The 26,070-nt window shown below is 35.3% G+C and overlaps 1 protein-coding gene across 3 annotated transcripts in view; it reads left to right on the top strand.

Moving 5' to 3' along the window:
- Positions 1–26,070, top strand: part of ADAM9 (ADAM metallopeptidase domain 9) — a 98,875-nt gene that overhangs the window by 54,190 nt on the left and 18,615 nt on the right. For 2 of the 3 annotated variants that reach the window (XM_019626824.1, XM_019626825.1), the window contains exons 13-18: positions 1,609–1,701; positions 2,706–2,901; positions 7,855–7,960; positions 10,587–10,770; positions 25,434–25,514; positions 25,764–25,869. In XM_019626824.1, coding sequence (XP_019482369.1) covers positions 1,609–1,701; positions 2,706–2,901; positions 7,855–7,960; positions 10,587–10,770; positions 25,434–25,514; positions 25,764–25,869 — 766 coding nt within the window. Of the gene's footprint in view, positions 1–1,608; positions 1,702–2,705; positions 2,902–7,854; positions 7,961–10,586; positions 10,771–21,345; positions 21,473–25,433; positions 25,516–25,763; positions 25,870–26,070 lie in introns of those variants that run through there. The other variant, XM_019626826.1, reaches the window with a different exon arrangement.

Genomic DNA, 26,070 nt, shown 5'->3' with positions numbered 1-26,070 from the left:
GGTTGCCATGGGCTACCGTGTGTAGCCAGCAGCCAGCGTGAGTGGCCAGCAGCCGCCGTGAGCGGCCGTCCAGAAGCCAGCGACTGATCTGCCTCACCCGGGAAGAGCACAATGATGGTGCCAACTTGAGCCAGTGAAGCGATGCCCTCCACAACTAGACTGAAGAACAAAAGGACAGCAACTTGTCTGTTCCCCTTCCCCCAATTCCCCAGCGCTGTTCCTATCCCCCAATTACCCAATAAAAATCTTTAAAGAAAATAAATAAATAAATAGGAAAGATTAAAGAAAAATGGAAGAGTATCAGTGACATACAGGCACTATCAAATGAATATAATGTCACTTTAAGTGAAATCCTAGGAGAGTGAGAATGAGAGGGAAAAAATATTTAAAGAAATAATAGCTGAAAATTTCCCAAATTTAAGGAAAAACATTAAGTTATCATTCCAAATACTAAGTGAATCCAAATCAGAATCATTACGAAGAAAATTCACCTAGGTTGTAATAAAAGTGCTGAGAGAAACAAAATAATGAAAGAAGCCAGAAGAAAATGGGGAACAAAAATATGAATGGAAGATGATTTAGTCCCTGAAACGATACAGGCCAGAATATAGCAGAACAGCTAATTTATAGTTCTGAAAGGAAAAAAAACCGTCAACCCAGAATTATACACATAGGAAAAATGTTCTTCAAAAATTAAAGAAAACTTATTTCCTCTTCCCTTTCTCTCCATCGCCTTTCCCTGATTTTTTTCTCTCCCCTTCTCCCTTTTCCTCCCTTTCCCAAACAGTTCAGATCTGAAGACATAAATTGGAACATAAAAGAGTAGATGTTTTTGTGGGTGGAAGATTGTGGGTGGGGAGCCATAGTGGCCCAAAGTGGGGCGAGAAAAGCCAAGCAAGATTAAAAGCATGTTCACATAGGGTGAAGACCTGCTCAATAGAGAAGTCAGACCTGATCATGAAGAGAAATACATTCATGGATGCTTAATTTTCAGTGATCATTAAATATACTGTTATGGACTGAATATATATGTGACCATCCCAAATTCATATGTGTGTGGCTGTGTTTTCATATGGGGACTCTGGGGAAGTAATTAAGGTTAAATGAGATCATGGGGGTAGGGCCCTGATATGATAGGATTGGTGTCCTTATAAGAAGAGACACTACAGAGCTTACTCTCTCTGAACACACACACTGAAAAAAGGTCATATGGGAACACAGCAAGAAGGCAGCTGTCTGCAATTCAGGAAGAGAATCCTCACCAAAAACTAAATTGGCTGGAAGTTTGATGTTAGACTTCTAGCCTCCAGAGCTGTGACATAATATATTTTTTTAATTTAATCTACCAGTCTGTGGTATCTTGTTCTGGAAGTACCAGCAGGCTAGGACATGTACTCTGTGATTTCAGCTCTTTGATACATGTTGAGACCTAAATAGTTGTAGTTAAAGAGTCACTGACAAATCCAGAAGAATATTGATTGCTTCCAGATATTAACTGTTATAGCCAGGCTAGAAAGAAACAGATTTTAGGCTTAAGATAAGAATTTTATTAATGAATGTTGATGACAAAAACTCATTTCTTTATTGATAGTCATTTTCTCTTCATAGGAATGTGAATTGGACCCTTGTTGTGAAGGAAGTACTTGTAAGCTTAAATCATCTGCTGAATGTGCATATGGCGACTGTTGTAAAGACTGTTTGGTAAGAAATTCCTTTCTATTTGGAAAAAAAAATAGAAAAAGGAAAAAAATATGTATATATCAAAATTTGTCTTCTCTGTTCTATAAGAGAGCACTGTTTATTACATGATTATATGAAAAATTTTATGCCACTTGTTTGAAATTTTGTATCACATTCTTTTATGGCAAATGGCCTAATGAAATTTTTTCCTAAGTAGAAACAATTTTTTCTGATTTTAAGAGTAATTTATGTTTTTTATTAAAAATTCAATAATACCAAAATATAGAAAACCGACAGTGAAAGACTCCATTATTTTAAACCTCCTCAGGTAGCCACTGATGATAATATGTTATTAATTTAGTTGCTTTTTCCTATACAAGTGTCTGTGTGTGTGTGTGTGTGTGTGTGTGTGTGTCTGTGTATGTGTGTGAATAAACACAGACCTATATATTTGTCCTATCTTTTTTTTCAATAAGATACTATGGACTTTCTTCCATTCACATAGTTTGACATGGTTGTAGAATTAGTACCACTTTGTGTGGCTGAACTGTAATTTTCTTACCTAGTCAACTAATGACCGACATTGATATTGCTTCCAGTTTTTGTTTATAAGTAGAAATGTTGGGGGCAAAGTATGTATATTACAATTTTTGACACGTATTTTATATACTTTGCACAAATGTGCCGGTCTGTACCCACCAGTGTAATCACAAGCTTGTTTGCTCATGCCAACATTGATTGTTAGCAAGTGTTATAATCCTGGTTAGTTTGATAGGTTTAGAGTGCTTTTATATCTTTGTTTAATTTGCATTTATTTTGGTTATCAATGAGGTTATGTTTTTTTCATTTTCTATATTTCATGACTTTTATGCATTGCCAGTTATTGGCCTCTGTTCATTTTTCCACTGAGTATTTAATCTTTTGTTGTTGTTAGAAATTTTATAGATAAAAATGTAGGTTCACATTTGATTAATTTGTGGGAATTGTCCTGATATTTCGGTTTCATTTGAATCTTATTACCCTAGTTTCTTCCAGGAGGTACTTTATGCAGAGGAAAAACCAATGAATGTGATGTTCCAGAATATTGTAATGGTTCTTCTCAGTTCTGTCAGCCAGATGTTTTTATTCAGAATGGATATCCTTGCCAGAATAACAAAGCCTATTGTTACAATGGCATGTGCCAATATTACGATGCTCAGTGTCAAGTCATCTTTGGCTCAAGTAAGATATTTTATTTATAATGGATTACTTTGAATTTATTTATTTATTTATTTATTTATTTATTTATTTTTGCTTTAGATTTTGTTAAAAATGGAAATAAAACATTATTGCTAAAATTGAAGTTTTCTTCCTTCCTCTTTCCTGTCATATCTCCTTACTCCGCTATAGGCCGTCATGATCACGAATTTGATGTGTCCAAATTCAGCCAGTGATTTTTGTTTTTACTCTCTCTCTCTCTCTCTCTCTCTCTCTCTCTATTTATCACCTCTCTATTCTATGTATATCAACAATATATGAATATATATACCTATATATAGAGGGTACCAAAAATATGTATACACATTTTAAGAAAGGAAAAAACTGTATTAAAATTGTAATACAATGAATGATGCTAGCATTCATTTGATTAACGCCACCTTTTGAGCGAATGTCATACTACACATTGGTACTGTAATTCAATTTAACTTTGAAAAGTAATACATAGATAACATCTCTTAAAATGTGTACATTTTTTTGGCACCCCCAGTATAAACTATCATATTTTAGTTTTAATAAATTTATATAAATAGTATGGGGATATACATAGGGATCTGCTATTTTCATTTTTCACACAAAATGTTTTTGAGATCCATCTGTCTTGATATATTTAGATACAGTGTGTTAGAGCATGTCATTATATTAATGGGATCTGTTCTCTTACTGATAGATATTTAAGATGTTTAAAAAAAAATTTGTCTCTTTTTAAAGTTTTCATTTTTATCAAAGTTATACATAAAGATCCAAATTCATTTACAATGTTTTTTGAAAAAATAAAGTATAGGTTTACCTAATATCCCCATCCCTTGAGGCAACCACTTTTACATTTCCTAAGTAATTATTTTTTTACTTGTCCTGAGTCTTTAGATAATCCCTTGGTAATACCACTTTTTGATTTTTTTCCATACTAGACATTAACTAATAGTTTCTCACTGTGGAAGATGAGAATTTAGTTTCTTCTCTTCTCTCAACCCTTTTCAACTCTCATCATACTCATTTTCCATTTCCATCCTTTTAATATGGAGTAATTATAATTTTAATTACAGCAGTGATGACTGTTGTGGTAGTTTGATTTATAATGAGAAATATATATTTGGTCTTTGTGCACTTTCTGGCAGGGAGCTCCTAAAACTTGGAATTTCCTAAGTGACGAGAGCCATAAAAGTGTCTTTTGTTATGTCAGTAAGGTGACTTTAGGCAAGTACCTACTTAACCTAATGATGGGGTTTGGTTGCCTAAGGAAGCAACCATGTGATTAGAGGGTTGGAACTTTCAGTCCCCCACCCCCAGCCCCCACCCACCCAACTCCAGGAAGGGGAGAGGGGCTGGAGATTGAGTTAATCATGAATGACCAATGATTTAATCTATGTCCTGAAGCTCAATAAAACTCCCATAGGGTTTGGAGAGCCTCTGGCTTGGTGAACATGTGGGTAATGCAGGGAGAGTGTTGTACTTCGAGAGGGCTTGGCAGCTCTGTGCCCTTTCCCCATGCCTTGCGCTATGCATCTCTTCCATCTGGCTATTCCTGTGTTAATATTGTTTTATAATAAACTAGTAATCTAGTAAGTAAGATGATTATCTGAGTTTTGTGAGCCACTCTAGCAAATTAATCCAAGGTAGGGATTGTGGGAACCTGATCTAGAGCCTGTTGGTCAGAAGCACAAGTGACAACCTGGACTTGCAATTGGCCCCCTAAGTGGCAGAGTGGTGGGGAGGGCAGTCTTGTGGTGTGACTGAGCCCCTTAACTTTGTAAGATCTGACACTATTTCCAGGAAGATAGTGTCAGAACTGAGTCAAATTGTCAGACACCCAGCTGGTGTCAGAGAATTACTTGGTGGTGTGGAATTAAGTATTGTGTAACAGTAATATTAATGCTGTTCACAGCTGAGCTATGTAGTAAGTTACAATTGCTTTCTTGCCTTTTGTTTTTTTTAGAGTTTATAATTCATATTTTCTTTCTCACTCTCTTTGGGTTTGGTTAGTTTTCTTTGTTTTTACCACTAATTGAACTGCAAATTGTTCACCAGTGGCCTGGGGTCTTAACCTTGAGGTGATTTAAGGGCATCAGCATTCTGCTAATTTCAACCTGTTTGAAGACGTCTGACTAGGGGGCTGATTCTCTTTAGTCTTGATTAGTTGTCCTCTGTATTCAGAGAAACGGAATCTATAGGAGTATGTGTGTGTGTGTGTGTGTGTGTGTGTGTGTGTGTGTGTATATATGTATATATATGTATTTGTAAGTCTATTTATCTATATCAATCTATCTATCTATCTGCCTACATGTCTATTCATATATATGATTTATTATAAGGAATTGGCTCACACAATCATGGAGACTGGTAGATCCCAGATCTGCAGGGTAAGTCACTAAGCTGTAAAGTCAATGGAGTCAATGGTATAGCTCCAGTCCAAAGTCTGGCAGGCCTGAGACCCTGGAGGACTGTATGATTCAGTTCAAGTCTGAAGGCAGAAAAAAAAACCAGTGTCCCAGTCTTGAAGGCCCTTAGGAAGAATTCCTTCTTACTTAGGGAGAGTCAGCTTTTTTGTTCTGTGTAGGCTTTCAAGTGATTGGATAAGGCCCACAAACACTAGGAAGGGCGATCTGCCTTACTTGATCTACCAATTTAAATATTAATCTCATTCCAAAACCACTGTTATAGGATAACATAGAATAATGTTTGACCAAATATCTGGGCACCCTGTGGCTCAGTCAAGGACATACATAAAATTAATGACTACAAGTCCACCCCTTGTCAGCTTGGCACCCATACGCAACCCCTTACGCCACACATAATCTCCAAAAGGAGAAAAAAACAGGTCATAGCTCCACTTAACATGATACAACTATCCTGTGTACAATCGGAAATGCACTAAACCCTTCTTTAGAGGAAGAGGTAAAGTCCTTGAGTGATGTTTACTCTTCTCCTTGATAACCCCTAACTTAAACACTAGGATGTAAAATTAACAATACTTATACTATCATATAAAGTCAGTACATCTTATGTTTCACAATAAGGGCATAAGAGGAAAGAAAACAGGTATTATATATATATTTTCACTCTCTCTCTCTCTCTCTCTCTCTATCTATCTATCTATCTATTATATATATAAGAGAGAGAGAGAGAGAGAGAGAGAGAGAGAGAGAGAGAGAGAGAGAGAGAGAAAGAGAGAGCACACCTTCTCATGGGTCACACTTATTATGTCACTTTATAGGTCTAGAAGCAAAGAGGGGTGGCAGCGGTGAGTCCTGAGGCCGCTTAGCGTTGTCTTGCACAGCAACTTCCTCAGGGATGCCGCTGTAATTTCATCAGGCAATGCAGGCTTCGTCCCTTTAGGTGGGGGTGGAGAGGCTGCTTCCTCTGACAAAGAAGACTCATCAGACTTTAGGGGCTCAGTGTCCCCAGCTTCATCAGGGTCTTCCCATACATGCCGAGTGCAACTTTTTAGGATCTCATTCTTTCACAATCAATGCCCTCACCTTAAATTAGGTACCCTGTGAGGCTGGGAGTTTATCTTGGATTGTAATTCAGCCAGTTGGAGAAGGAGATTCTGGGTTTGATTTTCAGTAATCTCAGCCCTGGCATTATAGGAGATAAGGGTCGTCTTGAGGCCACGGTAGAAGCTTTCAGGTTACTGATGCAGTGATTGAGCTGGGAATTCACGTATCTCAGCTCATCCTTTTTCCTCACTCTCTTGTCTAGTATTATCAGGAGCAATCAGCCAATCTCATTACACTCATTAGTTTGACAAAAGTGCTGGATTTATTCCTTCGAAAACTAGAGTTGTTGATTTTGACCAGACTTCTGCCTTTAGTCTCTGTTGTACTCCTTACCTTATGGTGGGTAAGACAGGCAGGAGGAGAGAAGACTATCTAAGAATTAAATGGCACGAATTTATGTTGTGTCAGGCTATGGAACAGAGTGGGAGACACCTGTTAACTTCTGATAACATTTTACAGGAATAGTCAGGTATTCCAGACTAAAAAAAGTAATCGAAGATAGGCATTTTAATAAAGTAAATACTATTATTTACCAAAGATATTATCTTCATAGAGACCTGCACAAAAGTCTAGGACTAAAGGAGCCACAGTTACTTTTTTTCTTTGAAGACTATCAGAAATGTTCATAGGCATTTCTGTTCTGTAGAGGAACTTTGCTAGGGATATTGCCATGTGATATTTATTCCTGCAAGAATTCTGCATTCATTTTTCATATTACTTCATTCTCTGTATCTTTTTGCTCCAACTCCTTTCACCCCATATCCATTTTCTTTTACATTAAACAACATGGTATCAGATATGTAAGATTGGCAAGTGAATTTCCTATATTAAATAGAAAGTACAGGCGTTTTGGCTTAAAAATATTTCCAAATAAAATATTTTTAGGAATGTATAATTAAGTGGAAAAAAATGAGCAGTAAGTGATAACCTGTATAAAATAGAAGCAAGAATGGATTGATACTTTATCAGCTATCATGGCTTTTTGTCAGTCTATGTAATTAATAGGAATACCTAAATTAAGCATTCATATATGATAAATAAAATAAATAATAGTAGCTGACAATGTTTTCACCAACCCTTGCTGGCCTGCTCTAAACAGGGGTGCAGTAGATATGTGTTTGAGAGCAGTGAGAGTGACTATAGGTTTTAATTTATTTAGTTTCATCTTGTTTAATGACATTCCTGCAGGGCCTGAGTGTTTGAGTCTAAGGCTAACTTTTAAGTACAATCTAAGCTTTATTTTTAAGTTGGCTGTTAAGTATAAAATGTAGAACAAAAATGTTTTATTTGTAAGTCCTGAAACTTGTTCAGAGGTGTTGAGGCAGCTCATCTGGGTATATGGACTGTTGTAGGTTCTACTTTTATTTCTGAATTAGGTTGCTGTAACTTTTTTTTATTTTTATTTTTGATGTTACAGAAGCCAAGGCTGCTCCAAGAGATTGTTTCATTGATGTGAATTCTAAAGGTGACAGATTTGGCAATTGTGGTTTCTCTGGCAATGAATACAAGAAGTGTGCCACTGGGTAAGTGCCGGTGAGGTTATAAGGGAATATGACAGATTGTAAGACCAGTCATCTCTAGTATCTTTTGTAACTCCTTGTGCTGCAGACTTTCTCTACCTTAAATAATTTTCAGTCACAATTTTGCAACACAAGGCTTCAGAGAGACTGAATAGAACAGTAAAATAAGTCATCCCCTTTTACATTACCTGTCTACAACCTAATGGTGTTTAGAATCTTACTGTGTTTATGTGTGTTCTACAATAAGAACCCCAAATAAACACTTCCTGTTCTTCCTTCCTTTCATTAAAAGATTATGCTGTTAAATCCATAAAAGTCAGAATTAATTCTGGACTTCATTAATTTCTTCTAGCTCTATATAACTTAAAAGTGACAAATTAAGACCTTTGTTCTATGACATTTGCTTGTACAAAATTAATAGTATTAAAAATATAAATGAGAAGAAAGTCATCCATAATCTCAATCCATATATATTCGCTAATTTCAGTGTATTTCTTCCCTTTCTTTGTTTCTGTACATTATACATTCACACACTGTCATCTTACATAATTGGAATAATTCTGTAATGCTGTACATCTCTTCTTCCCACTCCGCCTCCTACTCTGCCAGTTAAGCTAAGCAACAGTAGTAAAACAATGCTTACTAAGAAGAAATAACAATAGTGACCTCCATGTCACTAAATCCAACAGACATCTTTAGGTCTTCATGCTGCTTGACCTCTTAGTATAATTCAACTATGTTGACCATTTTCTCCTTGAGGAAACCTCTTTCCTTGCCTGCCTTTTTGTGTAGAATGTGCTGGTATTTTTTGTGTGCTTCTGGATGCTCCTTTAATGTGTTTATTTGTAGGTTCATCTTTCTCTATCCAGCCATTAAATACAGTGAAATGCTTCAGCTATACTGGCCTACCTGTGGCCTTCTGCCACAGGGCCTAGGCATATGCTGTTCCTTTTGCCTGGCATGCCCTCCTCTCCCTTCCATACTCGCAGTTCAAGTATGACTTCTCTGAGGAAGCCTTCTTCAGATACCCCGCCTGTAGATGTTCTCAATACCTTTCTTGAGACGATATAGAACAAAGTAGATCAAGGGAAGTTAAAAAAAAAAAAACCGCAAGAAAGTATTTCAAAAGGGAATATGAACATAAGTGTTTTGACTATCTTGTATAGTCTCTTAAAAATAGTTGTAGTTGTAAGTTCTCTTGCATTTATATAGCACTGTTTTTCTGGGGAAGTCAAACTATTATTCTTGTAAGTTTTTAGTGTATTCAAATTCTGTGAGAATATTTTATGTCCAAACCACTGCCTTAGTAAGAACAATTATTTGATAATGATACTGCCTTAGAATAAGATACACCATTTAATGTGTAATTTTCCAGATAAAAGGAAGTTCAGATACAAAACCAGGTTTAGGCATAGATAGCATTGTCATGATTCTTTTGTGGTGTTGAGAAGAGACCAAGGAGGACTCTATCCTGCAGTTTGGGGAAATTAGACCCATTTTGGCTAACATAATTAGTCTAAATCCAAGTGAGTAAAGTATTAAGTTGAAGGTTGAAGGAAGAATGAACTGGTTAACAAGTTGTATGCTTTTTTTTCATTGAGTTTTTTATGTTATGTTCTCCTTATTGTTCGTTCATAATATTTTCTAATTTACATTGTAATTTCTCCTTTGACTCATAGGCTATTGAAAGTGTATTTCTAATTTCCAAATATATGAGAATATTCTGTTTGCCTGTTTGTTATTGATTTCTAGTTTAATTGCATTGAGAACATGCTGTGTATGGTTTCAGTTCTTTGCAATTTATTGAGATAAATTATTGCCCAGCATATGGTCTATTTTGGTGAATGTTCCATGTGTAATTGAAAAAAAGTGTATTCTGCAGTTGTTGGGTGTGTTATGCTATAAATGTCTAATTAATGGTCTTATTCAAATCTACGTCTTTTGGGGGGGGGTGCTTTATCTGTTTGTCCTTAAATTTCTAAGAGAGGTGTGTTTGGATCAGAAGATATCAATTAAACAGGAAATTTCAATACAGTATCATAAGAGTTGGTGTTAGCGATACTTACTGTGTTATGAATGGATATAGAAGTGGATTTGACTCACACAGCCTTGGTGAATTGCGTTAAGAATTGTCTTTAAATAAGTAACTAAGAGTTAGCCAAGCCAAGAGGGTTGGAGTCCTTTCTTAGTTATTATACAGTATAGAATCTAATTTTCTGCTTACCATAGTTCTGTTAGAAGACACAACTGAATTTTGGTACAGTTCTATTATTTCCTGGGTAATAGCATTTTTAAAGTTATATCATATTTATAAAAAACTTTGTTAGCTAGATTTTCTTGATCCCTAGACATATAGTGAAGAGGGATTAGGTGTGGGGAAAAAAGGAGCATCAGCACCACCTGTTACTCTACTAATTTGCATCTTAGCATCCACTTATCTCTTTTCTTCTCCTCCCTGCCATATTTAAAGAGCTACTTTGATCTCTGTTCTCATACACCTTCTTTGTTGAGTCTCTCTTCAACTAAATAGCAGTAAAGTGTCTAGTCTACATAGAAATACATATATAATTTTTCTTTTGTATCTACACTGGATGCATTTTATGTTTGCATTACTTTTCTATTTTAATAGGAATGCATTGTGTGGAAAGCTTCAGTGTGAGAATGTACAAGACATGCCTGTATTTGGAATTGTGCCTGCTATTATTCAGACCCCCAGTGGAGGCACCAAATGCTGGGGTGTGGATTTTCAGCTAGGATCAGATGTTCCAGATCCTGGGATGGTGAATGAAGGCACAAGATGTGATGCTGGAAAGGTAATTCAAATGTTTTTGTTTATAAAGTAAAATTTTAAAAACTTATTACACCAAGCTAAGTGGTTTTCTTTCCTGATTATAAGTCTATGTTTATTATAGAGATTTTGGAAAATATAAAGCCACTAAGAACAAAATTAAGAATAGCTATAGTCCTACTATCAAGATATCTTCATTGGAGGTCATACATTATAACCTGTGGTTTCTATGTTACAATATACTGTGCATATTTCTCTCCCCAATCAATGTACTATAATTTATTAGCCAGTCTGCCATTATTGGGACACTTAGGTGATTTCCAGGGTTTTGGGGGCGTATGTGAGCACGTGCGTGTGTGTGGACATTCGTTTGTGTCTCTACTAGAAATGTCATAGTGCTTGTCCTGCCCATGCTCCCTGCTCTCCTCACCCCAGCTATTTAGATCAGATATGAGCCAAGAGTTAGCCAGCCCCTGACTTAATGCCAAGTGGTTCCATATGAGAAGATGAGCTAGGCCAAATTCCTTTTTTTTTTTAATATATAATTAAAGAAAGGTAATTAAGAATAGGGCAGAAACTAAGAATTCTTTGAGGGATGTCATGAAGTGGGAGCAGGGCTATGGCAAGCTTCAGCCATTTACAGGAGATTGTTGAGCAAGTTGAAGAAACCACCTCAGAGGTGAGTAGAGGAGGAGGAGAGAACACATTTGACTGATTTTATGACACATAAAAAGATAGGTGGACTCCGAAGTTACCTTAGTTTATACCAAGTTTTCAGTTCCAATTACGTCCCCTACTTATAAAAAGACCCTTATATTTTTGTGCCTGTCTTTGCCACTACATAAACTGAACTGCTTCAGTTATTATAAATAATGCTGAGGTAAATGGCTTTATAAATAAAAATTTCAGAATATCCTGATTGTCTTCTGAGGTAAAACTACTATCATGGTGTGCATACTTTAAGGTTTCAGATGTAGTTTTGCCAAATTTTTCTTTAGAAAAGTTTTTACTAGTTTATCTTCTAACAGTTTTCAGTAAGTGTTTTAATTCTGCATATTTTAGTCAAGGTTAGCTTCTATTGTTTTAAAGCTTTTTATTTTACTCTTATTAGTGATGCTGTTTTTTTGGTCTCTATATATTTATTCTTTCTTTTGTGAGTTTTTTGTTGATGTTCTTTTTCCATTTAAAAATTAGCGTGTTTTTCTTTTTGATTTTATAACTTGACTGGGAATGCATCTAGTCTTCCAAGGTTATATATGATTTTAGCTATTGGCTTGGGGTCGATAGTATTTTTCATTTGATGGAGTATCCTTTTAATCCTAACTAATAAGAATAAAAGATAATAGATTTTAAATTTTAAATAAATTTTAAATTTTATAAGTAGTTTTTTCAATAGCTATTGAAATAATCATTTTTTTCCCTTGACCTATTGATGTCAGTAAATTCTCTAACATTAAATTATATTCCTGGAGCAAACACTGGTAATGTTGAATTTTTCTTTAGATATATTCCTAGATCCTATGTGCTGGTGAACATACTTCTGTATTTCTGAAGCTGTATACATAAGACATTTTTTGAATTTATGAAATTTTACTGTATGGATTATAGTCAGTACTCTTAAGTCTCACAAAAACTCAGCTAAGACTGAATTAAAGCATAATAGGAAATTTATTGATTCAAACTACAGAATCAAATAAAGAGATTTGGAACCCAGAATCCCAGATAATGGTCCTACAGTTCCTTTCCGTATCTTTCGTGCCTGTTTCTCTCTTGTTGGCTCCCCCCTTGCCCAACCTTTTTGAGATATAATTGACATGTAATATTGTATAAGTTTAAGGTACACTGTGATGATTTTATACACAAATACAGCTTTGTGAAATAATTACCACAGTATGGTTAGTGAACATATCCATCATTTGCATAAATAATTTTTGTGTGTGTTGGGAGAGCATTTAAATTTTTCCCCTTAGCAACTTTCAAGTATGTAATACAGTATTGTTAACTATAATCATCATGCTGAACATTAAATCCACAGAACTTATTCATCTTATAACCAGATGTTTGTTCTCTTTGAATAGAAAGTCAATAGCTGCAACACTATAGCCCCTTTCTGGAACCTCCCTGAAGGACAGCAATGAAAGAAAATTCTCCCAATGGATAGAATTTCGATCAGTGCACCAGGTTGTTCTCTTGGAAGTTTGCTTAGAAGGAGAAATGACCAGACATGCTTTATATAGCAATTCATTCCTGGAGGGGATCCACTCTCTCCTTCATTTAAAGGGTTCTGCATCTGTAATATGGCTCAAGTCTGGCGATTGATGGAGGACTCATGACTCAATTTTTTTTGATTCAGGTTTTTTCTTATTCACTTGACCTAGAACTTTTCTGCTTATACAGATCTAGTAAGAATTTATTAGTAGGCTTTCTATCTATTTTACTTTTAGGAGGACCGTGATCAACTATCTAACACTACTATGGTCTATGAGAGTCAGACTATTCTAAATGCCGCTTTGACTCAGCTCTCATTGGTTTTGACATGCCCACATTAGTTTTGACAGTTGAGGGCTGTCACTAGGCCCCTGTTACCCTAGGTTCCAAATACTCTCATTGCATTTCACTTTTCTCTTTCAGTGACCGCAGTTCCCATTGTAAAGTCTAGTCTAGAGTTAGCAGTGATTACAGAGCTCTTCAAAGATGCTGGGGCTCCCCTCACAAATTTATTTTTCACAGTCATGGTGAAATGTGTGTCTTTTGATCTCTGTAAGTGACTGGCAAGCCCACTCTAACATTCCAATCTCCCTAAGCCTTTCAGTCTTTTTTTTTTTTAACCTTAAACCAAGACAGGTTCAAGATTTCTAACTCACTCACATGGGCTACCTTTTGGTCCATTTTCAGCCACTTAATGAACAAATTGTTACAGCTTTTTCTGAATTTCTGACATGCAACATTAAATGCAGAATCTCTACTTAGTAAGCCCTTATCGGTAAATGGCCTGATCCAACTTTATGTTCCTTTCATCATTATCCCACACTCTTAATATCCATTCCTATACATGTCCTCTAGATTTCTGTCTGTATAAATTAGAAAATTCGGTAGTTCTTTTGGTCCTACTTTGTACCTCACCTTTAGAGTCCTACTGGTACTTGAGACTAGTTATAGGTCCAGAAGCAAAGAAGTGTGGTAGGGGTAAGTCCTGAACAGAATTAGCATTGTCTTGCATGGCAACTTCCTCAAAGGAGGCTATTAGAATTCACTCAGGCAATGCAGCACTATCCCATTTTTTTAGGAGTAGAAGGATCTCTGTTGAGGGTAGGGAAGCTCCTTCCACTGACAAAAAAGACTCATAAAAAATTAGGGCCTCACTGCCCCAGCTTCATCAGTGTCTCTGACACATCCCCATTTCAGCTTTCAGGATCTCATTCTTTCCTCATCAGTTCCCTCACTTTAAATGTAGATATCCTGTGAGGCAGGGAGTTCGACTTGTATTGTAATCTCACCAATTGCAGGATGAGATTCTGGGTTTGATTTTCCAGAGATCTCAGCCCTGTTGCTACAGGAGGTGAGAGTCTCCTTCAGGGCACACATAGACGCTTTCAGGTCATTTATGCCTTAATTGAGCTGAGAATTCTGATTTCTGAGCTCATCCTTTTCTTTGATATTGTCTAATGATATTAAGAGTAACCAGTCAATCTTATATTTGTTAGCTTGACAAAAATGTTCAAAAGTATCATATACAGTTACCCAGATCTTGATTTTATAAATGTTGATTCGGAATAACGAATGGTGATACTTTGCATATCTCTATTGCCATATTGTACCATGGACTATCGATACTTTCTATACTATTGGAAATAGAGTCATTGACACCTTTAAATGTAATTATGTAAGAGAACCAATTCCATAAACCCAGGAACCAATTTAGAAAAGTCACAATATAAATAGATAGATTTATCATAAATAATTGACTCACATGATGATCATGGAGGCTAACAAGACCCAAGGTTTGCAGTTGGCAAGTTGGAGATCCAGGAGAGATGATGGTGAAGTTCCAGCCCAAGTTTAAAGGCCTGTGAACCAGGAGAGCTGATGACAGTTCTAGTCTGAAAGCCAGCAGGCTCAAGATCCGTGAAGAGCCGATGTTTTAGTTCAAGTCAGGAGGCAGGAAAAACCACAGTTCCAGGTTGAAGACAAACAGGGAGGTGTAATTCCCTGTTATTTAGGGGAGAGTCAGTCTTTTCGCTCTATACCAGCCATCAGCTGATTGGATAAGGCTCATCCACATTAGAGAAGCAGTCTACTTTACTCAGTTTGTTGATTTAAATGTTCAACTCACCAAAAAAAATCCTCACAGAAACATCCATAATAATGTTTGACCACATGTCTAGCACCCTGTGTCCCATACATGTGGACACATACAAGTAATGATCACATTCAGTTATTACAAATTAATGATGTTCAGAGTAAAAATATGAATTGGAAAAAGCATCCATAAATGATAGTGAACTGTAATAATCATTTGTCTTTCTTGTCTGCAAAATCCCCTCAGAATGTAGAGGAATAAATAGGGAATAAATCCCAAAGTGTTAAATATGTAAGATTTCATCAGTAGACAAAGATTTCCACAAGTTTTGAAAAACTGAAATAGGACAGAAAGTAGTTCAACATAGTAGTAGACATATAGCTTACAGTGCAAACTGACAGAATGTGAACAAGAAGACTGTATCCTGGCCTGACAGAACCCTAAACAAATTGGTGATTGGGAAATAATGGTTATAGCTGAGAGTGAGGTGAAGCATGAGACTGAAAATGGAATTAGTTTTAGTCTACTAATGGAGAAGCTAGTCCCTTCTCCTATCTATCTGTCTGCTTCTTTTATACTGTCAACAAAGCATCAGCAACCATTTACCTAGTCCTCCAGTTGGAGATGAGAAGATAAGAATTTTGATGTTATATTTGTTAATCCTATGATGAACCTGTCTCCCTAGCCTAACCTTTGTACACTGTTCCCCTTCATGCACACTGAACTATAACTGACCTATAGATCTATTGATATATAAGGTTAGACAGTTCTCTGAGGAAGCTGAATAAAAAGACCAAGACAGAATGAGAGAAAAGATAAAAGCCTGTGACGACCAACTGACGATTTTTAAATGCAACTAATTTAAATTTCTAACTCAGAGAAAGAAAACAGAGAAAGTGGACAATTGCGAAATTTCAGAGTGTGGGTGAAAAAAATTCGCATTAGCTCCCTAAGACAAAACAAATAAACAAATAAACAAACAAAACTCCCCAGTAGGTCACATATAAAAGAATGAGATTGAGAAACAAATTCTGGAAGACAGGGAGTTTTTGAAAGATTCTCAACCTAGAATTCTGATCAAGAGAAGGCAATAAGCTTAAGAATTCTGCCACAAGAGGGAGCAAGAAGTGTGGAGCAGGCACATCCATAGAAGGCCTGAGAAAGCCTCAGAATCTCTAGCTGGGCTGAAAGAAGGTCTTCTCTCATGAAGGCAGTTTAATAAAGACTGGAGGAGTTGACTGTTGCTTCAAATGTGAAGACAGCAATCCAAAACTTAAGAAATATGAAAAATCAGGGAAACATGACACCACCAAAGAGTCACAAATAATCTTTCAGTAACTGATCCCAAAGACAAGATGATCTATCATTTATTGATAAAGAGCTCAAATAGCTGTTTTAAGGAAGCTCAGTGAGTTACAAGAAAATACAGAAAGACAATAAGATCAGGAAAAGAAAATACATAAACAAAATGAGAAGTTTAACAAAGAGACAGAAGTCATAAAAAAAGAACGAAACAAAATCTGGAGCTGAAGAATACAATAAATGGGGGCCGGCCGAGTGGCTCAGTTGGTTAAGAGCTCGCTCGAGAGTTTGAGCTCTAAGCAACAGCAGTTCGATTGCTGGCCCAAGCTGAGCAGCTGCTGAGCTGCCAACAGGTGGCAGGATGGCTCAGCTTAAAAAAAGAAAAAAAAATACAATAAATGAAATGAAAAATAAAATAGAGAGTATCAATATCAGAATGGATGAAACAGAAGAGAGTCGTAAAAGCAGCAAGAGAACAGACGTTTGCAACTTACAAGTCTATCAATGCATTTCTCTGCAGAAATCTTATAGGCTAGGACAGAATGGGATGTATTGAAAGTAATGAAAGAAAAAAGTACCAATGAATAATACTCTATCTGGCAAAGTTGTTCTTCAGAAATGAAGGAGCGTTACATTCCCAGAAAAACAAAATCTGAGGGTATTCTTTACCATTAGATATGCCTTACAAGAAGTGCTGACTCCTTTCAGCTTTAAAGACACACATGGGCTCAGAGTGAAGGGACAGAACAAAAAATACTCCATGCAAGTTAATACCAAAAGGGAACAGGGGTAGCTGTGCTTATGTCAGACAAATAGACTTTCTTTAAGCCAAAAACTAACAAATGACAAAGAAGGTCATTATATAGTGATAAAGGGGTCAATTCATCAAGAGGATTTATCAATCATAAATATACACACATAGAGCATTGGAACAACAAAATATATTAAGCAAATACTAAGAGATTTAAAGGGAGAAATAAGACAGCAATACATTAATTGTAGGTGACTTCAGTGTCTCACTTTCAACAATGCATAGATCATCAAGACAGAAAATCAGTAAGGAAACACTGACTTGAATTATACTTTAGACAAAATGGGCCTAACAGACATATATAGAACATTCCATCCAGCAGCAACAGAATGCACACTCTTCTCAAGTGTACATGGAACATTCTCCAGGATAGATCTTATGATAGTTCACAAAACAAGTCTTACCAAGTTTAAAAATATTGAAATGATACCAAGCATTTTTTCTGACTATAATAGTATGAATCTAGAAATCAATAAGAGGAAAGCTTGAAAGTTCACAGATATATGGCAGTTAAACAACACACTCCTGAACAAACAATGGGATAGAAAAGATACCTTTAAACAGACAAAATGGAAACAAAAAATTATGGGATGCACCAAAAGCAGTTCTAAGAGGGAAGTTTATAGTGATAAATGCATACAGTAAGAAAAATGAAAGATCTCAAACAACCTAACTTTACAACTCAAGGAAATAGAAAATGAAGAGCAAACCAAGCCCATGGTTAGTAGAAGGAAGTAAGTAATAAAGATCAGGGCAAGTAAATTAAATAGAGACCAGAAAAACAAAAGAAAAGATCAAAGAAATAAGACCTAGATTCTTGAAAATATAAACAAAATTGATAAACCTTTAGTTAGACTAAGAAAAATAGAGAAGACACAAATAAAATCAGAAATGAAAGAGGAAACATTACAACTGATATCACAGAAAGTACAGATTCTTAACAGACTATTATGAAAAATTATATGCTAACAAACTGGATAAACTAGAATAAATGGATACATTTTTAGAAACATACAACCTACCAAGACCAAATCATGATGAAATGGAAAATCTGAACAGATGAATAACAAATAAGGAGAATTGACTTAGTAATCAATCTCCCAACAAAGAAAAGCCCAGTACCAAATGGTTAAACAAGTGAATTCTACCAAAGATTTAAAGAAGAATTAATGCCAATTCTTACTGAACTCTTGAAAAAATCAAAGAGGAGAGAACATTTTCAAACTTGTTTTACAAGGCCAGTGTTACTCTGATACCAAAGTCAGATAAGGGCAGTACAAGAAAATTACAGTCCTATATCCCTGATGAATATAGATGCATAAATTCTCAACAAAATACTAACAAACTGAATTGAAGAGCACTTTAAAAATATCATACACCAGGATCAAATCTTATTTATCCCTGGAATATAAGGACAGTTCACTATAAGCAAATCTATAAATGTGATACACCACGTTACTAGAATGAAAGAAAACAATTATGTGAGTCTCTCAATAGATGCAGAAAAGGCATTTGACAAAATATGACATCTGTTCATGATAAAAAATAAGGAATGTACCTCTACAAAATATAGGCATTATCTGACAAGCCCACAACTCATATCATACTCAACATATATTTTAGACACTGCTGTTTTATTACTCACTTAATAGACTATAGTATAGCATAAATAAAACTTTTATATGCAGTGGGAAACCAAAAAATTTGTGTGACTGGCTTTGTTGTGATACTCACTTTATTGCAGTGGACTGAATTGAACCTATATATCTCCAAGGTATGCCTGTAAATGGAAACATACCCCGTGTTCATGGATTGGAAAAATTAATATTATTAACATTTCCATACTATCCAAAGTCATCTGTAGATACAATGCAATCCCTATCAGGATTCCATTTGCATTTTTTACAGAAAGAGAACAAATAATCCTAAAATTTGTATGGGACCACAAGGACCCTGGGTAGCTAAAGCAATCCTGACAAAGTAGACCAAAGCTGGAGGCATCACAGTTCCTGATTTTAAACTGTATTACAAAGCTATAGTAATCAAATGATATGGTATTGGCATGAAAACAGACGCATAGACCAACAGATCAGAAATAAGAGCCCAGAAACAAACCTCTGCATATATGGCCAACTAATATTTGACAAGGGAGCCAAGAATACTCAATGGAGAAAGGGTCATCTCTTTAATAAGTAGTATTGGAAAAAGTGGCTATTCACATGCTATTAAATATTTTAATGATATTGGGCCCCTGCCTTTCACCACTTACAAAAATTAACTCAAAATGGATTAAAGACTTCAGCATAAGACCTGAAACTGTAAAACTCCTAGAAGAAAGCACAGGGAAAAAGCTCCATGACGTTGGTCTTGGTAATGATTTTTTTGATATGACATCAAAAGCACAAGCATCAAAAGCAAAAATATTTGAGATTAAATCAAACTGAAAAACCTCTGCACAGTAAAAGAAATAATGAACAAAATGAAAAGGCAACCTACAGAATATGAGAAAATATTTGCAAATCACATATTTGATAAGAGGTTAATACCCAAAATATGTAAGGCACTCATACAACTCAATAGCAAAAAACCAAATTGATTAAAAAATGGGCACAGCATCTGAATGACATTTTTTCAAGAAGACAATGAATGGCCAACAGATACATGAAAAAATGCTCAACATCACTAATCAGGGAAGTACAAATCAAAACCACAATGAGATATCACCTCATCCCTATTATATGAGCTATCATAAAAAAGACAAGAGATAACAAGTGTTCATGAGGATGTGGAGAAAATGAAACCTGTGTGGACTATTGGTGGGAATGTAAATTGGAAGAGCCACTGTGGAAAATAGTATGGAGTTTCCTCAAAAAATTCAAAATAGATGTGTATGATCCAGGAACTCTACTTTTGGGTATATACTCAAAGGAAATGAAAACAGAATATCAAGTTGATAGCTGCAGTCCCATATACATTGCAGCATTAGTCACAATAGCCAAGATATGAAAACAATCTAAGTATCTATCTATGCATGAATGGACAAAGAAAATGTTGTATATAGTATATACAGTGGAATATTATTCATTCATGAGAAAGAAGGAAATCTTGCCATTTGAGACAACATGGATGGACCTTGAGGGCATTATGTTAAGTGAGATAAGTTAGAAGAGAAAGACAAGTACTGTATCATCTTACTTACATATGGAATCTAAAAAGGCGAACTCTGGGCTGGCCGAGTAGCGTGTTGGTTAAGAGCTGGGTTGGGACTCCAGAAGGCTCCAGTTCGGATCCCACATATGAGGGCCAGTGACACTGCCCTCTACAGCTAAGATGCTGAACAACAGCTCAACCTGGAGCTGGACTGCTGTGAGTCACCCACGACAATGTAGGCTGCAGCCCCTGCTGCAGTGGGTTGCCATGGACTACCGTGTGTAGCCAGCAGCCAGCGTGAGCGGCCAGCAGCTGCAGTGAGTGGCTGTCCAGAAGCCGGCGACTGATCTGCCTCGCCCGGGAAGAGTGCAATGATGGTGCCAACTTGGGCCAGGGAAGCAACATCCTCCACAACTAGACTGAAGAACAAAAGGACAGCAACTTGTCTGTCCCCTTCCCCCCAATTCCCCAGCGTTCCATCCCCCAACTCCCCAATTAAAAAAAATATTTAAAAATAAAAAATAAAATAAAAAGGCGAACTCGTAAAAACAGAAAGTAGAATGGTGGTTTCCAGAGGCTGGAGGGTGGGGTGGTGGAATTAGGGAGATGTTGGTCAAAGGGTACAAACTTCCAGATATAAGATGAATAAATTCTAGGGATCTAATATTCAGCAGGGTGGTTATAGTTAATACTATACTTGAAAGTACTAAGAGAGTAGATCTTAAATGTTCTCACTACAAAAAAGAAATGGTAATTATGTGGCATGATGGAGTGTTGACTAAGGAGTGTTGACTACCATGGTAATCCTTTCACAAAATACACGTTTATCAAATCAACATGTTGTACAAGTTAAACTTACACAATGTTACATGTCAATTATATCTCATAAAGCTGGAAAAAAATAAATAACACCGCCAGATTCAGCGTGTTCCTCCTTCACTTTGCTCCAAGGGATGCAAAGTGATTGATGCAGTTGATGAGTTTGGGAGAAGACACTGGGCATGAGTGGCTCAGTCCCTTCTGTCTTCTCTTTTCAGATCTGCCTGCCTGCAGAGAGGGTGAATTCTGGTCTGCTCTCTCACCCATACAGTAAATTTAGCAGGGCAGGCTCTGCTTCTGTGGGGGGAGGCCTGTGGTTGTCCAGAGCAGCCTGTGACTAGGCAGGTAAGTTTGATTTTGGGATGCAGTCTTAGGAAGCCCATGTCGTTGTTTACTTAAGTCATGTTAACTGCTTTATTGATGATAAAAATAATACTCTGATCTCCAGTTGTCAGTTTCTCCTGTCTTCTGTCACTTAGTTCTCAACTTGCTCAGATAATAGTAGCATGTAATGTGCTGAGTGGATAGTATCCCAATATTATGGGGTAACTATTAAGTAATATTTAGGTTGAGAAGATTAAGGAGGTGCATTTGGGTTTGTGTTAGAAAATGGAATTCTCATCTATCATAAAGAATGTTAATTGATGATGTCTAAAAATACGTAAGTCAAGAAATAGGGTACTAATTTAAAATAGGGAGGAAATTACCAGATGGAAAGGTGGTTGCCTCTTCACTGCTAGACTGGCAGACTAGATAGAAACAGGTCATTGAGTTATTTCATTGTAAGCATATTTAGCACTATTTGATTTTTAACCATGTGCCTATATTATTTTGTTTTAAAAAATTAAAAAATGAAGGTCAACTGGTCCTCTATTCTTTAGAAGAGATTTTGGAAGTGTTCTCTCAATGTGACTGAGAATAGTACAGCATCGACGTGTAGAGACTTGTTGATATTCACAGGCTGGATGAATCTACACAGTGGGAGGAATTCATGACAGTGGTGATACAGTTTATTGAAATGCTTGATTACTTAAAAATTTACGTGTTACCAAAGTTATGAGATTTTTCTCTGAAATTGTTGCTATCATACAACAACGTGCTGATTGCCTGGTTTGAAAATCATAACCAACAAAATACACCTTTTTCTTTTCCCAAAATGTGATGTAAGAAAAGACAAAAAGATTACTGACTAGTAACATGACTTTGCTTTGGAAATTGGGCATGCTTCAGGTTTGTTGCTGGGTTTAATGTCTTTGGTCATTTCTAGGAATGGAGGAAACATCCATGTTTAATGAGTTGACTCTATATATTCATTTTTTGAGAAACTTTTTTGGGGCATTTGAAGATAGTATATTCTCGCTTTTAACATATGGTGTTTGATAATTATATATTCAAATCTTTCATGTTCTTATTATATTGTCTACATTTTATTTTTTTAGTAGCACTGAATACTCTTCTACATTTAATTTCACCCATTTTTGTGAATACTTCTGTGGATTAGATTTCTAGTGATTTTTTTTTTAAATTAAGGGATATATACATTTAAATTCTATAGACACTGTCAGTTTACCTTTCAATAAGGTGGTAACAATTTACATTCTACTAATAGTGTATGAAGGTGTCTTATTTTCTCCCACACACTTGCTAACATTGTATGCTATTAATCTCTAATTTTTGACATTCTGATAAAGTGACAAGACACTTCATTATTATTTTAGTTTGTATTTCTCTTGTACATCTTTTCATATCTTTATTAGCTGTACATATTTTTTTCCTGTTAAGTCCACATTCATATCTTTCCATTTTTTTGTTGGGATGTTATTTTATTATTGTTTTTAAGGGCTCCTCATATATAAAGAGTATTAACTGTCAGCCAGTTATGTCTGTTGTAAATATTTTTTACAGTTTGTCATTTATCTTTGCCATAAAAAATTTTAAAATATCTTTCAATTTTGTCTTTTTTATCTTGGTTTCATATCATGCTGAGAAAAGCTTTTTGTATCCCAATGTAATATAAATGTAATATAAATACTCTATGTTTTCATTTTATATTTTTATAATTTGGTTGGGCTTCACCTTTTATTAGCACAGTTTAATTGATTAACATTTCATCCTATTTCTATGATCTTATTTAATGCTGTTTTTAAATTAAAAAAAAATTTTCCTAGTTTGTTTTCCTCTCACTGGGTTGCACAAATTGTATGTTTGTGGTGTGTGTGTGTGTATGTGTGTGTGTGTGTGTGTATGAGTTCAATTTGGCAGTTATATATCTTTTTCTTTCTGTTATACTACTTGTTTTTTTATAGCAAGAAAAACACATTAATGTATTTCCCTCACCAATATTAATAATAATAATAGTGTCTACTGATTACATATTAACTGTAAACTCCAGGTTAGCACTAACATATATAGATCTTAGGCCTTTTAACTTGGCATTTTATTATGTTTTCTTACTATGCCAACAACATTTATGCACAAGGATAGCAAATGCTTCGTATGTGTACATATACTGACACACTAATGGAACCAAATACCAAACATTTTGTATAGCCATCAAATAGGACAGCCTGGATCCTATCCTTTCCAGCCTCTCTAAAGGCTGGACTCGGGCACACTGAGCTGGCTGTCAATTTGGTACTACTTCAGACCTATAGTCTTTATATATTCACTCAACACTTAGTATGAAAAACAAGTGTAACAGGAGAACTCCTCAGCTTCTTTTTTTATTGTCCCAGGTAGTTCCTCTTTGGCTCCGAACTTATGTCCTGATATCAGTAAATGAGAAATTTTGTATCTTCATCTGCCCTACTTCATGTGTGGTTAGTGGTGGTGGTGGGGAGTGGGTAGTGTTGGAGAAGATGGTCTTACCTTACCACTCCAGCAGTTTATCAGTGTTTTTTTGTTTTGTTTTGTTTTGTTTTGTTTTTCTTCCAGTTTGGTTCTACCCAGTCTACAAAGTAAAACACTGCCAGTCAGAACACCCTTGTCCACTGAGAACTTGGAATTTTTCTGTCCCTAAAGTAAAAGCTGCCAGATATTAACACATTTCAGCTTATTTAACATTTCAAGTGTTCACTGTAAATCAGTTATGAAAAAGAAACATCTTGTTTTAGCTGAATAAGACAGCTGTTGGTGACTATTTCTTCAAAAGGAGTATGGATGTATGAAAAAAGTATTTTGAAATCCTTATCCAGGAGAAATGAGTGAGGAGAGGAGTGACTTAATACTGTGGAATCTTCTCTACTTTAAAAGGTTTTAATCATATGAATATATTTCTTATTTAAAAACTAATTGAAATCCTTTGACTCTTCAATTCTTTTGAAACCTATGTATATTTTAGAACAGTAGCGGTATCAATTGATATTTCATTGTTTGTTCTGTAATTGCTGTTTATGTCAATAGAGCATTTAAACATTCTGATTTTGTGTAGTTGGTTACTGAATAATATTTTAAAATAGCACTCAATAATCTTTATAAAAAGGTTAGTCTTTTTTTCTAATATCACAAAAGAGCAGTTTTTTTTAAAATAAAGATGTCAATTTTCCAGAAAACCGAAAAATTTCTGGTAAGTCTTTAGTTGATACCTTTAGGTCTTTAGTTTAATATTTTTCTTAGATAATGATACTTTTTATAGCTTTTTTACTATTTATAGGACTCATTTCTGTTTCATATCTCATTATATGAACTAGAATTTCTGAAAGTATATAATATAATAATAATTTATTTTTAGTTTGCTTTTAATAGAAATCCCTGTATTATTTCATAATTAATCATGATACAGAAAGGTAGGTTTTGTCTTATCAACAGAATGTCTTTTTATCCTTAGTTTAGAAAGAATTTAAAAAATTAAAATGAGTTTCAAATTCTGTTGAATGCTATTTTGATATGTTTTAATAATGACAATTTATATGAGGTATTATATTAATACATTTCCCATCATTGAGCCTTTCTTATACAGTAGTGGTATCAGTTCTATCTGGCTACTTTTGATTTGAAAAAAAAATCCATTTGTGAATATTTTACTTAGGGTTTTCACATCTATATTTGTATGGAAAGATAGATTATAGTTTTATCATTGTTTTTGGCTTTTGTGTCATCTTTGTCCTTTTTAATCAGTTAGCTCTGTCAATTAATTAATTTCACTTATTTTTCTACCTTTGCAAATATATACTTGGGAATTAACTATTCCTTAAAAGTTTGAAAGAGTTCAACAATGAAATAATCTATACCCAGTTCTTATTTTCTGGCTAGTTTATTAATATGTCCAATTTTTCTTTGCTCAGTGACTTCATTTTTTTTTTTCCAGATCTGTAGAAACTTCCAATGTGTAAATGCTTCTGTTCTGAATTATGACTGTGATATTCAGAAAAAATGTCATGGACATGGGGTAGGTAATGTTCTCTTGGTTTGTTCATGGAAGAAGTGCTGGATAATAACGATTCCTCGTTAGGGTTAAGTGTGAGTTCCCAAGATTTTTAGATATTGGGGAATTTAGATACCTGCTAATTTTTTTATTCTTAAAAACAGTGTCTATGGATTTGCATGAATTTAGTCCTTCTCTTGGTTTCTATTCTAGAGCTCATGATTTAGAACAATATTCACAATTAACAAAAGTGGTATTTTGATTGTTTTGAAGGTATGTAATAGCAATAAGAATTGTCACTGTGAAAATGGCTGGGCTCCCCCAAATTGTGAGACTAAAGGATACGGAGGAAGTGTGGACAGTGGACCTACATACAATGGCAAGTAATATAGAAGAAAATGGCCTGTGTCAAAAATTGGGTATCTTTGTACCTCTCCCACACTTCTAACATCAGTTGTACATTAAATTATGTTGGTTGTGCCTCCTAAATTCTTCAAAAATGTTTTCGTTTTTTTCATTCCCATCATTTACCTTCAGTTTCTTGCATGTACTTACATAATGGCCTCTTAACTAGGATCCC

The sequence above is a fragment of the Hipposideros armiger genome, unplaced genomic scaffold, assembly GCF_001890085.2.
Source record: "Hipposideros armiger isolate ML-2016 unplaced genomic scaffold, ASM189008v1 scaffold_690, whole genome shotgun sequence".
NCBI lineage: Eukaryota > Metazoa > Chordata > Mammalia > Chiroptera > Hipposideridae > Hipposideros > Hipposideros armiger.
Note: the sequence above shows the minus strand (reverse complement) of the source record. Positions and strands in the feature narration are given on the sequence as shown.